Source organism: Clytia hemisphaerica, unplaced genomic scaffold, assembly GCF_902728285.1.
Source record: "Clytia hemisphaerica strain Z4C2 unplaced genomic scaffold, Clytia hemisphaerica genome assembly, whole genome shotgun sequence".
Lineage (NCBI taxonomy): Eukaryota > Metazoa > Cnidaria > Hydrozoa > Leptothecata > Clytiidae > Clytia > Clytia hemisphaerica.
The window spans coordinates 592924-615464 of NW_027103855.1; the positions used below are offsets into that span (position 1 = coordinate 592924).

Genomic DNA, 22541 nt, shown 5'->3' on the forward strand with positions numbered 1-22541 from the left:
ATTATGACATCATTAAATATGTCAATATCGATTCAACGCCCGTTAAAGAAAATAATTTGTAAATAGTTCTTTTTTATCGTAAAATTTAGAAATACGAGCAAAAAAGAGTCAAATTTGATATTTGTTTCCTATCTAGATTATATTAGCGTTAGAATCCGGTAAATTTTCACGAAAAATATTTCGCAATGGCGGTACGCCCAATCGCACCCACGGGAAAGTTCCAATTTTTAATTATCGGGAAATCGGGGAAACCGGTTCACCACGTGGATAAAAAACGTACGGAATGAAACCTGATAGCAGGTTTTCAACCAGATTTATTCAGATAAAGCTATAAGAGGTTCATTACTTGTGGATTTTAAAACCTACATAAGCAAAAACGAAAGTTGTTGTGGAAGGAGTAAACGCAAGACAGAAGGTTTGGTTGTGTTGATCAGGTATGTTTTTATTCTATCCGAACTAATGTTAGAAAAGACCAAAGAGGTCCTGACTGATCAGAATAATCGAAGGGATTAACCTTCCGAAACGAAGCCAAAAAGATTGTGGAAAAGAATAGAATGGTGAGCTTGAACTACAAGAAAGGAAAATGTAAAAAGAAGAAATACTCACCTTCGAAGACCAGTTGGAATTTCTCATTTTTGGTTGACAAATCGACTTTAGCGAATTTCCATTCATAGCCGAAGTTGCCAGACACACTGAAGACACTATCCAAGTTGCCAGCAGTTAAAGTGTACACGTTGAGGTCCTTGACGTGTTTTCCAAACATGTGATAGTAGAATCGAAGGTTACATTTGCCACCTTTCTTGGCTTCGATTGGTAGTGAGAGCATACGTGCTTTGGATCCTGCTTTCTTTCCGCTTGATTCAATGTAATAGTAATGACCTAAAATAGATAAAATACCAAAGTATCAATCAAATGAGGTGAAATCATATTCAAAGAGTGCTCGATAAAACCAACCAGGAGTAGAGCTTCTTTAATCAAAAATATATTTCAAAACCAAAAATTTATAAATCCATAACTCGGAGTTTCATGCTCTAAGCAATCATCAGATGTAACTAAAAAATTAAAAAGCTGTGTGAAAACATATATTACAAAATTGGTAAAATGTTGATTAAAAAGTCGTAAAAAAGTGATAAAAAGTGATAAAATCGTAAAACTATGAATTGTCACGAGGGACATCAAATGTGTCTGGAGGGACGTCTTTAAAGTTTTTTAAAAGGAATTTGCTCATATGACGGCACGTGGAGATTAGTTCGGTTCTTTTGTTTATAAGTTTGTCTTTGGAAGTAATTATGGTTCTTTTGTTTATAAGTTTGTCTTTGGAAGTAATTATGTCCTCTAAACGGAAACTGTCTGGATAAGCATTTAATATACCAATGTACGGTTAAATCCTCCCCAGACGACGAGGGTGTCAACTACATCGGCCTTACCGAAAATACCTTCAAAACGAGATGGAACCAACACAAACATACTTTTAGGTATGAGGAAAAAGAGAATTCCACTGAACTTTCAAAACACGTATGGAAACTACAGCGCAAAAACATTTTACCCCTGTTATCCTGGAAAGTAATCGATCACGCAAAACCCTATTCAAATGGGGGCAAATCGTGCAACCTTTGCATGACCGAAAAGTACCACATAATTACTTCCAAAGACAAACTTATAAACAAAAGAACCGAACTAATCTCCACGTGCCGTCATATGAGCAAATTCCTTTTAAAAAACTTTAAAGACGTCCCTCCAGACACATTTGATGTCCCTCGTGACAATTCATAGTTTTACGATTTTATCACTTTTTATCACTTTTTTACGACTTTTAATCAACATTTTACCAATTTTGTAATATATGTTTTCACACAGCTTTTTAATTTTTTAGTTACATCTGATGATTGCTTAGAGCATGAAACTCCGAGTTATGGATTTATAAATTTTTGGTTTTGAAATATATTTTTGATTAAAATACCAAAGTATAATATGACAGCAATTTGCATTTTAAAAAGTTGGGGATTTAAGGGCGTGTGCTGCCAGTATCTATGATTGGGTATTTTAAAAAATTATATGCATTTCGTAGTTAGTGATGAGCGATGAAAGGATAAGTATAAGAAGACTAACCTCTCCACGTTCCCAGGGTGTGATCGGTGGTTGGTCCAGTGTTGTATGAAGGTGAGTAATGGTAATTGTAAGTCCAATCAAAATCATCAGATGATGTATCTTGCGTCATGTTACAGGGGTCATAATCATGCGTCTCAAAAGTACATCCGATGTAATCGAGACAAATTCCGTTAACACTTTCGTCCGTAGAATCGCCACAATCGTCCGTCAAATCACAGATCTTATCTTCACTTACACAGCGCGCGTTCCCACAACTAGAGAAATTAAAAAAAAATTGTTTATTTCATTTGTCTACCTTAATTTGTTGATTTGTAAAAAGTGTCAAAGTTTAATGCTACAAACGTTTCAAATTGATTGGATGATGATAAATTTGTGACACTTACACATAATCTCCAGTGTCATTTCCTGTGGTTCCACAGACAGGTGGAGGTCCACAGTTCTTGAAGTTGATCTCGTCAATAGCAATGTCACCACGAGGACCGCCTCCTGCTAGGGCGGTGAAGTTCAAATAGAAGGGCGTCTTTCTTCGTCCAACATACATTGAAGTTTTGATCCAATCTTTGCCTTGTTCACCTTTCAGTTCGAATAATCGCCCGTAGTCAGCTGAAATAGAAAATCGGAATGAAAATTGTTGTTTTGTCTAAAATATTCGATTTGAAACAAACTAAGCGCAAAAATATTTTGAAGATTTTCCAACATAAACCTAGTGCAAAATGATCATGAAAATGAAAGATTGATCAACCTTTACCTTGTGAGTCACCAGCAGGTTGCAGTTGAACGTAAAGAAGACCAACATGAGATCCGAACATGTGATAGTAGAATTCAACGGTACAATCAGAGTATGATGCAGCAATGGTGGGTGTCATCAACGTTCCTCCTTGATCCTTCTGACGGTTCGATGTTTCCAAGTATGCGTATCCACCTGTTGGTGAAGAATGAGAATCGAATCAGAAGAAGCCAAATTGCAAATGTGCAAATGAAACTTTTATAATTTTACTACTAAAATACTCTCAGTTCATTAAAATGAAAGGGGGTTTCAGTCAACGATGAAATTCTAAAGTTCAATGTTATGAAGTTTACATTAGCTTATCAATAAACACACTATATACCTTTAGCATCGCCTCTAGCGTCTGTTCTAGGTCCAGTACCACCCGACTGCGTGTTTCCTTTCCATAATTGCCATTCATAAGAATCATCTTTCGAATGTTTCCATGGTTCGATGCTCTTCTCGAATCCTTGAGGATATCCACATACAGCTTGTTCTTCGTCTGTACCTCCTGGACAATCTTTCACAAAGTCACAAACTTGACTTCTTGAGATACACTGTCCACTCAATCGACATTGGAATTTCGGTAAACATGGGTCCACTGGTGGTGGTTTGGGTGCACCTGGTGAAAAGCAATTTAAAGGATATTCATGAAAAATGCTTTACTATACAATGCACATGAGACTTTTAAATTTATAGAATTGTCCTGAATCGACTATCTTTTATTGAGAAGATTTTGACAGAAATAATACACATAGGTTGCAACTCACCTGGCAACTGGTTTCCGTTGAAAACACATTCAGGACTGAAGATGACGTCATCGATCGCAATATCTCCTCGGAAAGAGACACCCATCTTGGCTTGAATAATGATTTGGAAGTCTTTATCACTGGTCAGTGAAACAGCTCCTTTGACCCATGCAGTACCTTGATCTCCGGTCTTGGCCCAAACCAAGTTGTCCATACTACCGTAATTGTTAGCTTGGTAGACGTTGAGAGAACCGATGTGGGAGCCTCGCATGTGATACCAGAAAGACATCATGCATGGTTTCGAAGCATATCTCAAAGTAGACGTTGGTCCGATGGTCGCTGAAGCCAATGCTGCACTATCGTTCTTGCTCTTGCCGGATGATTCAGCATATAGATAGCGTCCTTAAATATAGAACATTTATGAATAGAGAAGCTAAATTCACTAACTTTTTAGATTGTATTAGCTAATATTTCCTTTTTTTGTTTATCAGATAATCGGTAAGGAGCATCCATAATGGATGTGACCAGTATTGGCTCAAACTATTTACGCTATTAGCGAGTTTATGTATTTGCACTTTTGAGGACGGTAGAGTGACTGAAGCGGTTTGGAAAAACCCGCAATTCCGCCCCGCAAAATCGAGGACGGTAAAAGTGCTGATTTACCGTCGTCCTCAGCTGGTCAGGATCTAGTCAAATTAGAACCTTACCGTCTCCGTCGCTGAAAAACACACATACATAAACTCGCTATTAGCATGGGTGATGGTAACAATAACAACACTAAAATACCAAAATGCCAAGACTGGACGGCAATAAAAAATATAGAAACCATACCATGTTCTTCTTGGTAAGTGTGATCAGCCTTTGGTCCAGTGAAGTAAGAGGCCGTTCGTCCACTGTATGTCGTGAAATCGAAAGTGTCGTTCTTTTGTAGCTGTGTCCATCCGCCAAGACCGTACTGCCAATCGAATCTAAAGAATGAACATGGTTTTAGAGGGTGATTCTTTAAAAAAATCCTTTAGGGAAATGGCTACAGAAATTCTGCTCAGAAATCGGGAGCCTACACTGGAAAACAATAAGTGGAGTTGGAATAAAGGAATGAGAGGTACAGAATTGAATCTACATTATGTAAAGTAGAGCATTTCCGCTATGATGGTTTAAATGTTCATTTGTTGTGGTTATCGAACTTAACCAAGAGTGAAAATGATACACTTTTCAGACATTCAAAATTAAAAGCATACTTGGTGTATCCTTTGCAGAGTGTTTGGATATCTTCATCAGAACCATCACAACAATTCGGTTCATTATCACACAAATCGTTCTTCGAAACACATTGTTGAGTTTTGCTACACGTGAATTGATCACTGGCGCACGCGGTCGGTTTCTTCTCAGCGCAGTCGAAAGACCAATCATCAATAGCGGCATCAGTCTTCGAGTAGAAGTAGTGGAAGCCTTCGAAAACCATCTAGAAAATGTATCAGAAAGCGGAAAGATAAAGAATATGGAGATATGGACTTTTTGCATTTTTAAGTGAGTCATTTCAAAAGTTAGCTGTTTCAGAAAGTGAATCAACTCTTAAACGAAAGCTTACTTACTCTGAAGTCAGTTGGGCAGGGTGGTAATTTCACCGTCGCTTTCTTCCACTTGTCGCCTGTGGTCATTGAGCGAGACCAAAGCAGCGAATCACGACCATTTCGTCGGTACATTACATTCAACTTGACGTCGGAAGTCTTACGATCGAAATGATACATATTGTACCAGAAATTGAACGTGCATTCGTATGCACCTTTGTAGTACATGGGACTGACGAAATGAGCGTTCGGATATTGACCTTGCTTTCGTTGGCCGGCTTCCATGTATAAGTAGTGACCTGAAAGAAAAAAACACGTGGTCTTGTTAATTATGATGTTGAGACGTGGAATGACTTGAATAGCTAGTCATATTACCGCTTGATTTCCGAAAGTAGAAAGAAGAAAGAAAACAGACTATTTGATTAAGACAAAAAAAGTATTTCTTTACCGTCAGCTGTGCCTTTAGTATGATCATATGGAGGTCCCGTATTATTGGAAGGAGTCTTTCCTTGGTGAACCACCCAATCCATTTGATCGTACCACCAGGAATTATACCATTTGCATCCTTTACCGTCTTCAAAGTCACACGAGGAAGGACATCTTGCTTCGTCAGCTTTGTTAGCGCAATCTGCTACAAAGTTACAATACTTGTCATATGGAATACACTGTCCATCACCACAGCTCCATTCGCCAGATTTGCAACCAGGGGCGGGTGAGGGTGTTATTGGGCGTGGATCTAAAGTGGCGGTGAGAGATGGTTTACATTCTTTAGAGAATGAGATGTCATCGATGGCGACTTTGTTATGTCTGTTGTATGTTCGTTTGACTTCAATGACCATTTGATAGTTCTTGGTGGATGGGATGTGAACCACAGCTTTCGTCCACATATCTCCCTGGTCACCTGTTTGTGTCCACAGAGTCTTCATGGGTGAGATAGCAGCTGCCGATGTCTTCATTTTGATGTTGAGGGTGGCAGGTGGTGAGTCTTTAGAACCTAACATGTGATACCAGAAGCGCATGGTGCATCCAGTGCTTGGTAAGAAGACAGCCGATAACAAGCGAGCTGTGTCGTTTGGTCTGTTGGCATTGGTGAAGATGGTGAGGAAGTAGCCAGATGTTAAACCTGAAAGATAAGCAATAATAATGATTTTCAAAGACTATTATGAAATAGCGAAAAATACTTAACATGCCATGCCATGTACTCTGCTTTAAGAGTGGGATATGTGAAATAAATCTACATGAAAGGAAATTTCTAAGGGTATAAACAATAAGATTTCTTTCAGCTCTAACTATTAAATGTAACACCCAACCCAAAGATACCATGAAAGGTGTAAAATGAAATTTGTACCTGAAGTGTGATCGAATTGAGGGCCAAGACCGGTTGGATGGCTGACAGATCTTGTTCGTTGGAAGTTGAAGTCATCATCATTGTCATCGTACCAATTACATTTATCTGTTTCAAAGTCGCATCTCTCTTTGTAGTTAGCGCAGATAGCCTCCTTCTCATCCGTCCCGTCACCACAATCGTGCGAGAAATCACATTCTTGGTCTGGCGAGAAACATCCACCGCTCGTGCATCCGATTTGTGCGTAGTTACAGGCCGCTGTACGGATGGGAAAAGCACAGTCCACCAATTCGATATTATCGATAGCGACATTCTCATTGTCACCGATAAATTGTAGTTGCCATCCTTTGAGAGAAAAACATTAATTGGAACTATAAGAAGTTTTACGAATATTATACACACCTTCTATTGTAATTAGACATTATTATTTTTAGATTAGGAAATCTGACTGAAGACTGCCTGAAACGGCACGAAACTCAGAGTATCGGGAAATAAACTAGTCTCTATTATTGACTGGTAATTAGACATTTAATTTTTTTCAAATCTTGAAAATTAGACATCGAAAATCTATGAAAATGAGAATGCCTGCTTACAAAATGAGAACATTATGAAGTACCTTGAGGTTTGGAACCAATACCAATCACTGATTCTTGCCATGTTGATTTTTTTCCAAAGTTCTTCCAAAACAATTGATTATAAGTGCTCTTGCCTTTCACGTCTTGGTAAAAACCAGCTCGCGCGGCCGACATTGAACCATTGTAGTAATAAGAGAACAACAATTTACATTGGGGCGCCGTGGCGGAGAGTTTGGCGCTCAACATGGTGGCTTTACCATAATTATTGCCGGTTCCTTGTTGAGCAATCATGAAGTAACCTGCTTTGCTCAGCAGTGTGGCGTCAGCCTTGGGGACATCTGGTGCAGCTGTCATGTCGGCTGGTCGTAAGCGTTGGAACTCAATTTTGCCAGTACTAACATCGTTGTAGTTGCAAGTATCTCTCTCGAATGTACATGAACCTAAGATGAATAAGTAATTACACAAGCATTTATATTTAATCTAAATTTCATATATGATAAACAAGCTGTTCTCGTATAATCAACTCAAATATCAAAGTACTTCATTACGGTTGTGATTGGGTAGAAAGGTGTGTTTATAAAGAAAACTTACCACAACCCCATTCATCTTCACCATCAGAACAATCTCCTCTATGATCACATCTCAAAGCTGCTGATATACACTTCCCATCCTTCGAACAATACATTTCACCTTGAGAGCAGGGCGTAGTGGTGGTAGTGCCAGGGGTGGTTGGGAGGGCGGTAGGGAGTGTACCACGTGCTTGGGTACATCCTTCGAAAGAAATGTCATCAAGAGAGATGTCACCAGCAAATCCGTCGCCTATTTCTGCTTCAATTATCACCTAAAATGTATAAAATGTATATAATAAATATTACACTCTTTTGTAATAAAACATTGTGGGAAAGTCAAATAAGTAAAAAGATAAGTAAAAAGCTTATGGAAAAAGCTGGCAAAGGTAAACTTTCACATCAACTTTATATTCACTTACCTGGAAGGCAACATCACTTCGAACGATCAACGTTCTTCGCACCCAGTTATCGATGGTAGCCAAACTGTTTTGCCAGACGATCTTCTCATCGCACGTTTGACACTTTCTGGTCTTGACACGCAACACGCCGACATGTTGACCCAACATATGATAATAAATTCGCAAGTAACATTGTTGGTAATTGGTTGGGTTCATGGTAGTGGACACCAAACGTGCTTTGTCTCCTTTCCTTCGTGGCCACGATGCTTCAGCGTACAAGTAATAACCTGACAGGAGAATGTCAATAAAAAATATAATTAGAAAATGATTTCTTGTTAAATAGTTCAAGAATATGACCGTACCATGGATGAGAAAAAGAACAACAAAAAAAAAACACCATTTAAGAGACAAATGTCACACATCTGGTAAAGAATATTACTAATTTAGAAAGAAAATTCAAACGAGCAAGAAGAATACTGGATACCATTCAGGAAATACGTTTAGACAATAAACGGTACCGAGAGAGTATTTACCTGATGAAGTACCACGAGTGTGATCATACTTGGGCCCAGTTCCCGAGGAATCGGTGAATCCCTTGTGACGTATGAAATCGAACTGGTCGTCCTTCAAGTTGCGCCATGTGCACAAACCGTACTCAAAGTTACATCTAAAACGCAAAAGTTCAATATTTAAATAAAGTGACCATGGAAATCACGAAGCCCAAATCACAGAGCTAGTAATTCGCTTTCTTTAGATAGACCCAACAACTTTCAATTTTCGACCAACAAAATATGATCCACTAAAAATCGACAACAATTTTACTTTTCAATTTTTAGAGGGTATTATGGGCATTAATTGGACTTACTAAAAAGCATAACCGAGGCGAGCAGATAAAAAACAACACCATACCTGAACGGATATCTTCGGTAATTACAATTCAATTCATCTGACCCGTCACCGCAATCATCAGTGAAATCACAGACTAAATGAGGACTGATGCAAGCTCTGGTCTGTTGACAACGGAAGAAGTACCTAGTGTTACAGTATTTAGATGGTGAAGGGAGCGAACATCCTTGGAAGGAGATGTCATCAAGTGCTATGTCTCCTTGGAAGGAGTTCGATCGAGAGGCTGTGAACTGGATGCTGTATGGTCCAGCACGACGGTTAATGTATGCCACACCCTGTTTCCATTGGTTACCTATAAGAAATAAACATTTGGATTATTCATAGAATCAAATAGATGGCTTTTGTAAATGAGGTATTTAAACAATATATTGCCAGCAAAGATTTGTAAGAATTACTACTAGAACTACTAGAACAACGGACATCTTTATTTATTGATTGATTGCCATTGAGAAAACTATCAGCAGTAATTCCACAGGCTACCACACAACGATGCAGATATAGTTCAACTGAAAGTACATACCTTGGTCGCCTCTCAAATTCCACACATTGGTCAACCTGTATCCTTGCACCACATAGATGGCCAATTCTCCAATGCTAGTACCGTACATGTGGTACCAAAAGGTCATTCTACAGGTCGATGAAGCTTGCTTGATGGTCGGACTGTTGAAAGTGGCTAGATCGTAGTTCTTTCCAACGGAGGCTTCAACGTATACATAATAACCACTGGAGGTTCCTTTGGTGTGATCAGTACTTGGTCCTGTGAGATAGGAGCTAGTTCGACCGTTCTTGCGGAACCATTTGAAGGAACCTTTACTGCTGTCCTTATAATAACACGTATCTAAGATTAAAAGAACATTATTTATAATTAATTTAACCGGAAAAACTATGCCCAGTATTGTTTTGAAATTTAGATTACTAAAGTGAAATCACTTTTATCTGACTTTGAAGAATGTTAGAAATTATATGACTTTGTAGAATGTTAGAAGCCAAGGGGGAGATCCTACAAAAACAAGGTGTAACAGTAACATTGAGTAACAGTCTGAAGTACTCACTGCTTTCAAAATCGCACCCATCACATCCATGTTCGTCAGAGTCATCTGTAGGATCGCTTCCTTGAGCACAATCCGGATAAAAATCGCATACTTTCTCACTAGAAATGCATCGACCATCTTTACACTTTCGTAAACATGGGTTGAGCGTGGGTGGTGGTTTGGGCATGGCGCATACGCCTTCAGTGACAACAATATCATCGAGGGCAATATCTGATTGGTGAGATTTTCCAGTACCAACTTCTCCTTGGAACACAAGCTAGTGAAAAATAAGGTGAAAATTAGAGACTATTTCCTTCGAGATGCTCGAGTACCAAGAAACAATAATACACAAGAGAAAAACATAAATATACACAATGCAGAGAAGAACACAACAACGAATAACGAAGCGCACAGTCTACATCGTAGTAGAAGATACAACTTAAAACCTTCAATCCACGAAAACAAAAACAACAACACACAATACAATAGAATAAATAGTAAAGGTTTGAGACAGCATACTTACATGAGCAGCAGACGTTCTCACACCAAAAACCATCATCGTAAAAACACGTCATTCTTTCATCTTTGGTACATGCATGTAATGTAATGAATTTCCAGAAAAAAACGATATGTCTATGCATTCTTGTCTTTAGTTGTAAGATGTCATGCAGCAAAAAGAAACTGTCCTGCTAAAGTTACTCATCTTGTACTTGCTTGTTAATTTGAACTTCGATATTTTTCAGAACTTTAAAGTTTATAGGGACATGCAATAAAAGTTTAAAACCGAAGCTTTATGATATACGAACATCTATATCATGATAGTTGCACTACACTTTAATAACCTTCTAAGCTTCTAAGACATTCTGACTTTTCTTTGAAGCTAACTGACGTACTGTAAAGTGTGTCAAGCATTTACATGCATTACTAGGCGAGAACGTACAATTACTAGGAGAGAACGTGCATTACTAGCTAGATGTGAGCGTGCATTAACAAATTAGTGTGTCATTGTGATTTTTGAAAAGTTGTATAGGATTAGTGTAGAAACGTGCATGTGCAAAGTATCGTACAAAAATGTGTCAAAAGTGTGACCTACGTGCATCAAAATGTCAACAATAGAGTGAGTGCGTGGTTTAAATACCTGGAAGTCATAACTGCTTGTGATGTTGACTTGGGCGTGTCTCCATTCATTTCCTTGGTTACCTTCCATAGTCCATTTGGTGGAAGTGATCAAACGACTGTTGGACCACGCGGACCGATATCTGGTCTGCATTCTCAAAGCACCGGCCCCATCACCAAACATGTGGTACCAGAAGTCCACACACCATTTGAAGTTGGGGTTGACTTTGAATTTCTCACTGACAAAGTTGCCAGTGTCTCCACGTCGTGCTGGGCTCGATGCTTCCATGTACAAGTACATACCTAAAAACATTTGCAGTGAAATAATTGAAAGTAAAACACTTGACACCTTAGGTTCAAGGTCTGGGTGACAACATCAATTTATCCCAGAAATATTAGGGCACCTCACCCTCAAATCGAGGCCCCTAATGTTAGATTTTCAAGTCTGTTCGAATATATTGTGAATTGAGGTATATATTTACCAGTAGTTGTTCCTGTGGTGTGATCGACGGTAGGTCCTGTGTTATAACTTGGTGTGCTACCACTGTAAACCAGCCAATCGACCTTGTTGGTCTTGTCATTCTCATAACCACAAGCGTTCTTGTCTTCAAAGTCACAATCACCTTTGGGTGTGCATGCTCCATCAGTGAACATCAACTCATCGATGGCAATGTCCGAGTTGAAGTTACCACCACGAATACCTTCGATGATTAACTGACGAGAGAGAGAAGAAAAGAAAAGATGGTTAAATGGAGTGGTTTTGACATCCTTGGAACACAAAGCGATTGTATGTTCATAATAGATGCGTTTGCGCGAAATTGTCCTAGCAAACCTGGGTGATTTACTGAAAATCGATTGCAAAATTCCTGATTTAATTATAATTCTCTTGGGAAAAAGATAGAGCTTAGTTACCTTCCAGTTGGTAGAGTCTTCTTCAACGGTCACCAGACCTCTCAACCATTCACGTCCTTGTTCACCAGTCAGCGACCAAAGAGGTTTGGGGTCCACTGTCTTTCCACGTCGAATGTAGATGTTCATGGTTCCGATACCATTTCCGTACATGTTGTAATAAAATTGGAAACATTTGCCTTTGGTTGGAGCGTGTTCGAATGATTCGATGCGCGCAATGTCTCCTGGTTGTCTTGGATACGAACCCTCGATGTACAAATAATGACCTGTTAAAACAATTCAAAACAATATGCCATAATGGAAATAACTAAATAAAAATATCTCGGGCCGTTGGCGAAGTTACATAAATCCGCAAAGCACTTTTTCTTGACAACTACATTAGAAACGCTTTTGTTTTGTTTTAGTTTAGCAATGTTCGGTCGGAGTTAAAACGTTTTACTTACCAAATCCAGTTTCATAAGTTTTATCCCACTTAGGACCAGTGTGTACACTGGTGGTGTTGCCAGTTCCTTTGGACCAATCAAATTGATCGGAAGCATCTTGTGTCCATCCACACATACCACTGTTCTCAAAACCACAAGTCACTTCATAAAGAAAGAGGTTAATAGTTTACGAAAGCTCAAATTTTTCATTTTCTAAACTGAGTGGACAATAATTAAGTCAGGCCACCTACTACCTACTGCGAATCTCAAAGAAAATCTTTTTTCGACAATTACCCTAAAAAACTTTGACTTTATCTACAACGAAAAACTCTTTTCTATAACAAAACACATACTTGTTGGTGGACATGGTCCATTCACAAAGCTGACGTCATCGATAGCGACATCACCTTGGTAACCAGGCCCTCTGACTGCTTGGAAAACCATCTGCAATGCGAGGGAAAAAATCAAAATCAAAACCTCTTTGAATAAAATGAAAATTAGAGGTCTCAAAAGTTCTTTGAATAATAATCGAGATCGAGAATTCAAAGAAAGCGAAATTAGGTGAGCTGAGATCCAATTCCATGAAATGTGACCAGAGACAAAGGAAGCAGGTAAAATTTATGAATAAGAAGTCTGAAAACTCAAACGGCTGCCGCTTAACTTACGTAGAATGCTGGAGATCTGGGTACAGTCACATGACCATAGACCCAATCATCTACAAGAGCTCCTTTGCGTTGCCAGACCATTTTGCCAAGTTTCGTGGAAGATTGTGTTTGGTAAAGGTTGAATGCGCCAACGTGTTGACCGAACATGTGATACCAGAATCGCACGCAAACGGAATCACCTCCGGACGTGAAAGCGATTCTTGGTGAGCGTAGGTTAGCTGTTGCGTTTTGTTTGGAGAATGAGGTTTCCACATAAGCATAGTATCCTTGTTCGTTGCCTTGAGTGTGGTCGACTTTAGGTCCTGTACCCCAACTGCCTGTTTCACCTTTGTGGCGTTGCCAGTTCAAATTATCACCAGCCATGTTGGTGAAAGAGCAGAAGTTCTTTTCAAAGTTACAATCGTAGATGGAAGGTTTAGGTGTGGTGGGTGGAGCCATGGTGGTTGGGAAATCAGTTGGTTTGCTGAGTGGGTTGTAACATTTGGGTCCATTGGCAGAAGCGTCATAACAACACCCTCGTTTACCGCAATAGTAGCTTGAGATTCCGACATATCCACATTGTGTTCTTGCGACAACCGGCACCGCAGCACAAGTTCCTGGATGTTGGAAACAGCTCGGTAATCCTTGGTCTTTCATCGTGTCGTCATAGCAACAACCATAATTGATGACACATGTGCTTGCTGTAACAGTACTTGGTCCACATGATACGCGAGCAGTGGCAGGGACAGAAGAACACAATCCGACACAGTTTCCTTCTTTTACATTGATGTCGTCAAGTGAAATGTCACCTGTTGAAATAAGGGGGATGTGTGTGAAATAATAATCAATTCAACCGATGAAATTCTATTTTGAAACACTAAAAATAGGTAGGTTGACGATGTTCAACACAAAATAGAGTTCGTATTCTCTCGAAGATTATTTATAATTCTAAAAGGAATATTGCATCCACGTACCTCTGTAAGAAGTACCATGTTCAGCTTCAATAATGACATTGAAATCGTTCTTGGAATGTAATCCAACTTCTCCTGCATTCCACGTGCTTCCTTGGTTGCCAGAGATTGTTTTCACCAATTGGCGGCCATTTTGATCTTGGATGTAGAAATTGATGTTACCAATACCGGTTCCTAACATGTGATACCAGAATGAGAGACAACGTCCCTTGGTGGCTGTCATCTTTTCACTGATCAATTGAGCTTTCTTGCCAGGTTTGATGGTCGACACTTCAATGTAAGCGTATGTTCCTGAAAATCACAAAAAAGAGAAACCGATCCAATCAATACGAATATCTTTAACTAATAAATTTATTTTGGATGAAAATTCAAATACTTAGCTTGTAGTTGTAGCGATTCATTTCATATTGAGCGGTTCTGAATCTCATCACTTACCAAGAGGTGTTCCTTTGGTGTGATCAACTTTAGGACCAGTACCGATGGATGGTGTGCTTCCACTTTGTAGTTCCCAATCGAAGTCATCGTAACCTGTCCTGTTGCTGTTCAAGTTGGGAACTTGGGACCAAGTACAGAACGATTGAGATTCGAAATCACAAGCACCAGCAGCTGGGCATGGATATTCATCAACCCAAACGTCATCGATGGCGATGTCTCCTTGGTAATTCACGCCACGGATACCTTCGATGTAAAGCTACGTGGAAACAAAAAACGAAAAAAGTTTACATAAAAACTATATGACGTCAAAAGTTGAGCAGATCAAATTGACAAGTTACAACCCCCCAATCTATATCTGAGACACTTCACTTGGTTCCTGTTTCCGCGAGAGTTCTTGGCCATTTCCGGACTCAACACTAGTGGGGTGCGGGGACGGATTTTTATCTTGGAAAAATATTTAGAACTCTTTTGTCTCAAGATATTTTTGGGGGGATTGTAGATACGCAAGATGTGGTTCTATTATGAGAAAGAGACACCGACGAGGTAGCAAGGTTGAGTTACTAAAGAAACATACCCTGTAATTGTATTTCATTCCTTCACCAATGGTGACGCGACCATGGATCCACTTGTTGCCTTGGTCACCAGATTTCGTCCAAATTGGTTTTGTTCGCCTACTGTATTGGAAGATGTTCATAGTTCCGATACCGGATCCTTGCATGTGATACCAGAAGTTGAAACAGCGTGCTCCCTTCTTGGCAGAGAAGTAGACGTTGGAGTAAAGGATGGCGTTGTCTCCCTTTCGTCGTGGATAAGACGTCTCAATGAAGAAGTAAGTTCCTTGAAGAAGAAAGCAAGATAAACGTTAGTGTGAACAATGGGCCATATGTTTCATGTGTCGCAAAACAGAGTAAACCAATTTTCAATATAATTATGAAATTTATAAAATCCCAGTAATTGGCATTGCTGTTCAAATGGTTGGAAAAGAAGAAAACAATTTCAGATGAGAGAAGAGGTATCCGATCGTTCACATCACCATCTAGGTTTGAAAAAAAAGCTTTAATGTTAATCTTATCATACCGAGACTGGTTCCAGTGGTATGATCAGTTCGTGGTCCTGTGCCAAGACTTGGAGTGCCTGCATTCGAACGTTTCCAGTCAAACTTGTCACCCGTTCGGGTGTTACTGAAGAAACATTGGTCTCGTTCGAAATCACAATGTGCTGGTTTTCTGCACCATCCATCAGATACGATGAAATCATCTATGGAGATATCACCAGCGTAACTGACACCTCGGACACCTTCAACTTCGATGTAGAAGATTTGCCGGACACCCCGAATATTAACTTGTCCGGTTCGCCAGGCGTTTCCTTGAGTTCCAACACGTGTGAAAATCCTAAGATGAAAAAGAAATTTAATCATCAACCAAGGTATGGTTTCCAAATATTCCGGTCATGTGAAAACTTGCATTCCATGAGATCAGAAGATTTTAATCTTGCTATTTTATAATATGAATAAATGTCTGCCAGCTATAATACCATCTCTGAAAAGAGTTTAGTGGTGATAAAAAAAGAAGTTATCATACTTGACACGGGATTTTCCGATGACACGGTAGACATTCAATGTTCCAACGTGTGGACCATGCATGTGATAGTTGAATCTGAAACAAACACCGCCTGTGATGGGTCGAATCTTTGGACTCCTCAACACTGCAGTATCGTTCTCTTTTCGTGGATAACTGGCCTCGATGTACGCGTATTGTCCTGCAAGGTAGGTAGTTGAAAAGAAATTCAGTTTTATAAAGAAGGTTTTGCAAATTTATCTTAAATTGATAGCGTATATTTAGCTTAAAATAATTCCGGTTAGCTTCCCCTACCGCTTGAAGAACAGTGGTTAACTCACATGTAAGCCTAGTAAAGGATAAATACAAAAGCGTCATTTATTGACAAACCTGGAATGGGTGAATATATCCAACCACACAGCTTTTATCTAATATGAAGCAGCACAGTGAAAAACTTAAATTATTGAGCCTTACCATTTCCAGAGGTGTGGTCACCAAGCGGTCCAGTACCAGTCGATCCTGTCTTTCCCTTTTTCAATGTCCAATCAAATTTATCGTCAGTTCTTTGTGTCCATTTACACAAACCTTGATCGAAAGTACAGTTGGCGTCAGCGGGCGTGATGGTGGTGGGAATAACAGTGGGTGGTTTAGAATCCGATGGGATGTATGAACACGGGTAGAAGTTGTTGGAGAAGTTGATGTCATCAAGAGCAATGTCACCTTGGTAGGAAGTTCCACGGACTGCTTCGAATACAAGCTGAGATGAGATGAGAAAGTAAAAGAAAAATATTTACTATTGATATTGAGTCCTCAGGATTGATAATAGGGTATATAGATGTAAGATAAAAGCGATAAAAATCATTGCGTAAGAGAGGTACTTACTCTGAAAGGCTGGTCACTGAACACTGGTACTTGAGATTGAATCCATGAGTTGCCTTGGTTACCAGAGTCTGTCCAAATCTTCGTGTCTTGGTTGTCTCCGATACGTCGGTAAACATTCAAAGTTCCGATATGCGGACCATACATGTGGCGGTAGAACTGCAAGCAACGTCCGTTCGTTCGACTGGTCGGTTGGAATTGTTCGGAGATCAACACGGCACGATCTCCAGTTTTTCGTGGAGCAGATGTTTCGATGAACATGTAATGACCGGTAGCATCTCCTTTTGTGTTATCTTTGGATGGTCCAGTTCTCCAGGAAGACGTACCTCCATGTGCTCTGATCCAATCAAATTCGTCCACCTTTCCTTGCATGTACGTACACATACCGAAATTTTCAAAGTCACAATCACCTAAATCCAAAAGAAAATGCGATGAAGTACTATGTAGTGATCGAGCAAAATGAATCGAAAATAAAAAACGTACGGGAACATTAGATTAGAACGATTTATCAAAGGGAACGAAATCGATATAAATAAACAACTGACCTGGTCTAGGGCATTCACCATCCAGAATAATAATATCATCGATCGCAATATCACCATCGTAGCTACGTCCTACCGTACCACGGAACATCAGCTGTCAAAGAGAAAAAAGAAGGTTGAATTATTTAGGTGGTAGTACCATTAGTAGCGCAATAAACATAGTACCGTTTAAAGTTATAGAAGTTATAACTTTGATTTATAAACATAGAAGAATTGTTTTTGATTACAACCAAGCAGCCATATCTTACCTGGAACTGTGCGTTTCCTTTGATTGTAGCCATAGCTGGTCGCCAGGCATTTCCTTGGTTCGATGAACGTTGCCAGATTGGTGTGTCTGCACCATTAGCTCTTTGGAAGAGGGTGAGGTTACCAACAGTTCGTCCGTACATATGGTACCAGAAAGTGAAGCATTGTCCTTTGGTCGGTTGGACCTGCTTGGAAATGATATCGGCCTTTTGACCGTATCTTCGTGGCCATGATGCTTCAATGTACAAGTAGTGACCTAGGGAAAACATGGGAATAGTTGTAAGAATATTTTATTAAAAATTACACCACTGATAATGAAATATAAAAGAAATATATAGGTTTGTTATGTGCGCAGATACAAATTTCACCTCATCTTTCACGATGAGAACTTTTTATAAGAGCAAATGTGACGAAAAAGATATGATGAAGATTTGATTAAAACACGTCCATACCAGCAGAGGTGTTCAACGTGTGATCAGCACGTGGTCCTGTCTTCACTGAAGGCGTGTTGGCTGAACCGATGGTCCAATCGAAATCATCCGCGTTGCTTTGTGTCCATCCACACATGTTGTTTGATCCGCTAGCATCATTCCAGCTGTCCGATTCGAATGTACACTCACCTGAACAATTGAAAAAGAATATATTTAAAGAGTCAAACGAGCTATGATGTTGTTGTCGGATATTTTTGACATCAGCATTCCTTTGCACTTCCATGATTAAGGCCTTTAGCATTTTATCAAACGACACAAGTCCGATAAATCAATACTGTTAACCGGTTTGTTTTTTGACACGGTCTATGCAAGGTTTTACGCAAGCTTCAGCCATTATTTCTCAGTACAGCCCTTACTAACCGGTCATTATTGTATTAATAGAGATCGTTTTTAAATCCTTCGATATCAATGTTGATACATATCTATGTATAGAATTAAATTGCATAATCGAACACATAGCAGTCAATGAAAATGAAAATAAACCCTTACGTGGTATTGGGCAAGAGTTCTTTGCAAAAGCCACGTCATCGAGCGCGATATCACCAGCAAAAGAAGCACCACGAACACCTTCGAAGATGACGGTCAACGGTTGGTTTCTTGTACTTCTCTTGACGAAGATTTGACCATGTCGCCATCTGTCACCTTGTGTTCCCGAACGTTGCCAGACCAATGACCTGTTGCCAGCATACTATGAAAAGAAATTAATCCTTTTTGAATGTTATATTGAACTTCTTTGGTGTTACGAGAAATAATAAGAATAACACACACAACATTGCTTAACGTTCATATTTGGCCCAGAGCTTTAGCGTACTGGGCCTTTCAAGAGAGTCGTGCTCGTGTGTTACGCTAAGCTATTTGCCGCATTCCGTCATATAATAAAAAACCATCCAGGCTGTTTGGCTATAATGGAGAGGCTTGAACAGATAAATAAAACAATAATTGAGATCTACAACTTCGCGCTATATATTTTTTGTTCGGGAAAGACTAACAGGTTGGTTTAGAACTTAGATTTTCGTTCAGACCACAATGTTCGTTATTTATAATTCAATCAGCCTATGCCCAGACTAGCTCTCAACAACTTGGTTGGATTTCTGCGAAACTTCCTTTCAAAATCATATCGAGAAAGAAGAAGGATGCTTGTATACAATTTCTGTTTAATTTTTTTTGTCATTCAACCGTGTTGTGGCAACATCTCTCCTGCTTCCAAGTACCATGAACAATAAGGATTATAATGTTTGAAAGGTATGTTGGTTTTTCCTTGCTGTCAAAATAGATAGCACTTAGACCTTTTTATTTAAACTTCGTCATCTTTATTTACCCCTGCGGACGACATAGTTTTCTGTAAAAATCAGGGCCTTGGAATTTCCTTCCAGACCCCTGCGCTCAATAGGATGAGATGTGATTTATGGATTACTTATTGATCCGGATTGGGAGATCGATCAAAGATTGATTCTCAAGATTTTATAGGACCGTGCCGACGCACCGGACTCTCTGGTGTATTTGTCTGATGGCAAAAAGTATCCTTTCGCTACACCGGACGCAATAAGTCCAGTGTCAGTCCGGTGTTACATACAGGAAATTTTGGACGCCGGACATTTATGAAACAAAAAATTAAGAAACACCGTACGCACCGGCGACTGGTCATGTCCAGTGTTTTGATTGTCCGGTGGGAAAAAATATCCTTCTCCGACACCGGATTCGACTTCCTTAAATCATTTAGACTTAAATTCTGTGTCGTCTACCCCGCCCCCCCCATTTACAGACTGGAATGGTAGACATTTGCATACGCTTTGGAACAGGGGTGGGGGGAACCCAAATTTGGACATTTTCAGTGCACAAATACAATGTTGACAGCCCCAATAGTGGTTTAAATTTTCCTATCTAGGTGGCAAGCTAAAATATGTTCCGTTCACATCGCCCAACCGACTCACCTTCAAAACATTAATCCCGAGTCGTACAAATCGGCAAAATGTCGGAAAAAGTTTTTGATAGCTAAGCACTTCTTTGAATCATCATTCGCTACGAGTTTTTGTTTACTTAACCCACATTGAGTCGCGTTCGAGCTTTTTCATGTACCCTTATTGAAATTTTCAAGTCGAAATTCGGCGACGAGGTAGGGCCAATATCCCCGAGAGCCAAAAATAAGGTCTGCTTTTAAGGTTCTCACATGCGTGCGCACATTTAATTTGGCAAATTAAAGATGGCGGCAAGAGATTTTGTTGATTGCCGACTTGATTCTTCGGGATTTACTAGATTTAAAAAAACCGACAAAATTTACTACTGACCGACCGACTGGATTTGAAGATGACGCGAACGGAACATGTTTTAGCTTGCTGCCCTATTGCGTGGATACAAAATAGGGGATGCATAACATTTTTTATATTGTTGCTGTAAAATCAAAAGGTCTACAGTATTGCTGGTATTTTATTGGTTTGATTGTCGTTTGACTGGCTAGTTCGAAACGCAGGTCACAATTTTTCTCAAAAGAACGTGGCAATAGAGCAACAGTACTCTGAGGCCAGAATTCCCTCTCACCAAACCATTTTCAAAAAGTGACCCAGGAGGGGAGTGGGTTTGAGTCTGCCCTAAAATTTAAGAACCTTTGTTTTAATCCCAGATGCGTCCAAAAAAGCAGTAGCACAAAACAAGTCAGGAGAAGTTTTAACTTAGGTGAGAACTGACTTGGGTGTAATCAGTGACAATTACTGTTATTTTCAGACAGATACTAATCTTTTTGTTTTCTTTACAGTGTCCTGCGCTGGTCTGCTCAATCAACCTTAAAGACATGGGCAACAGAAGATCAATACTGATACCCAATTTTAGGTGAGTTCTCTGTCACTTTCTCGGTTTGAAGTGGAAGATAACGCTTGAGTGATTCTAAATAATCACACTTTTTCCAAAAACATACCTGACCTTTACTATGAGCGTACTGAGGCCACTTTTTTCATCTACTCTTCAAGCCCTACCAGTTGGTCATATTAGATATGAGAACTTCTGACCTCCAAATTTTCGACATCAACCCTGTGGATTTCTAAATCCTACGTATCAGTGAGAATAAAAAACACTAAGAGAATTGTTCTATTGAAAAGTGGTGCGACAGCAAGTCATCTATTTCAGTCTGGTCTATTTCCTCAAGATTAGTCAGTCATAGTCCAAACTCCTTCAAAAGAGACTTTAAAGTGCAAAAGAGGGGGGTCTGAGAGAAAAAGTTTCATAGAAAGGAGATGCAACAAATATTTATGTTATATAATTAATGAAACTCCTTGGCAGTGATAAAATTAAGTAATTATTCTTTGTAGGGAGCTCAATCGCATAGAATCACATCAACAGATCAATGTTGCTTTATTTTAACACACCCCTTTTAATTGAAGATCTTGGGATGTATACATTTAATATATTGAATTTTTTCTGTTTTAGGTGTCATTGCATCATCATCATCATCAGGTGGAGTGCAACAATAGTATAAATCAGCGAACTTGCATCTATTCAGCTTTCACGGATTTACTTTGAAAACTCAGCTAAACTTGAATCTATTCAGTTTATACGGATTAACTCGACAAACTCGTTTAATTGTTACACTGATTTATTCGGAAAACTCGGCTAAACTTGAATTTACTCGGCTGACATTGATATACTCGGCATCTACTCGGTTTACTCGGCTCAGATTTAAATAGCGAATTCAACCCATCTTGCAGCTTTCTCAGCCAATCCGAATTCCTTGAGTTTGCTAGGTTTAAAAGAAATAAATACATTGATATTGTTATTTAACTCTCATTTCTTGTACCTGTTCCCTTCTAAATTTTCCAAAGCATGATTTTTGCGATCCCACTGTGCGAAATTTGTGCGAGTAAGGATTGAAACTCTGCCTTCAAGGAAGCGAAAACATAGCCTAGAAATCTAAGCTACCATTCAGTCACTTGGTAAAAATATGATGGTTAAAGTTGTGACTGAATAAGTATTATTATTCGAAGCAAACATTAAAATTCAAACAGCAACAATGATTTTAAAGCTACGATGCGCTATATGATTTACGGATTTTGTACGCACGCGGTTACATTTTTAATACACTGAGAATAAGTTGCTTGGTTCACCAGGCTAGCGAAAACAAACTAGATATGACAAAGCCCTGTTTATTGGTTTTTAGACTCTGGGCCTTCATGCCCTTGGGCCTCTTGTTAACGTTTAGGCTGGTTTAGGTCGTCCATTTAACGTTAGATGAGCATCATGTGCCAGCTTGATGTCTGCTGGTATCCTCTAACCAAATTGTGATTTAGACTGATCCAGGAAATAGAAATGGCTAAAGGTGAACAAACA

The 22541-nt window shown here is 39.3% G+C and overlaps 1 protein-coding gene and 1 long non-coding RNA gene across 2 annotated transcripts in view; one reads left to right on the forward strand and one right to left on the reverse strand.

Moving 5' to 3' along the window:
• Positions 1 to 22541, reverse strand: part of LOC136808197 (MAM and LDL-receptor class A domain-containing protein 1-like) — a 45692-nt gene that overhangs the window by 1919 nt on the left and 21232 nt on the right. The window contains 35 exon segments of the mRNA XM_067064734.1: positions 607 to 879; positions 2110 to 2363; positions 2493 to 2712; positions 2858 to 3031; positions 3219 to 3497; positions 3646 to 4026; positions 4456 to 4592; positions 4863 to 5086; positions 5217 to 5491; positions 5641 to 6315; positions 6541 to 6882; positions 7154 to 7552; positions 7704 to 7953; positions 8101 to 8366; positions 8613 to 8746; positions 8989 to 9277; positions 9506 to 9823; positions 10038 to 10293; positions 11155 to 11435; positions 11615 to 11846; positions 12045 to 12307; positions 12485 to 12625; positions 12817 to 12907; positions 13129 to 13916; positions 14082 to 14369; positions 14514 to 14769; positions 15088 to 15350; positions 15591 to 15904; positions 16094 to 16271; positions 16544 to 16826; positions 16952 to 17358; positions 17494 to 17584; positions 17739 to 17992; positions 18189 to 18356; positions 18717 to 18915. Coding sequence (XP_066920835.1) covers positions 607 to 879; positions 2110 to 2363; positions 2493 to 2712; positions 2858 to 3031; positions 3219 to 3497; positions 3646 to 4026; positions 4456 to 4592; positions 4863 to 5086; positions 5217 to 5491; positions 5641 to 6315; positions 6541 to 6882; positions 7154 to 7552; positions 7704 to 7953; positions 8101 to 8366; positions 8613 to 8746; positions 8989 to 9277; positions 9506 to 9823; positions 10038 to 10293; positions 11155 to 11435; positions 11615 to 11846; positions 12045 to 12307; positions 12485 to 12625; positions 12817 to 12907; positions 13129 to 13916; positions 14082 to 14369; positions 14514 to 14769; positions 15088 to 15350; positions 15591 to 15904; positions 16094 to 16271; positions 16544 to 16826; positions 16952 to 17358; positions 17494 to 17584; positions 17739 to 17992; positions 18189 to 18356; positions 18717 to 18915 — 9643 coding nt within the window.
• Positions 19379 to 21728, forward strand: LOC136808212 (uncharacterized). The gene is made up of 3 exons (XR_010846842.1): positions 19379 to 19469; positions 20977 to 21050; positions 21645 to 21728. It is a non-coding gene; the product is annotated as an uncharacterized lncRNA (long non-coding RNA).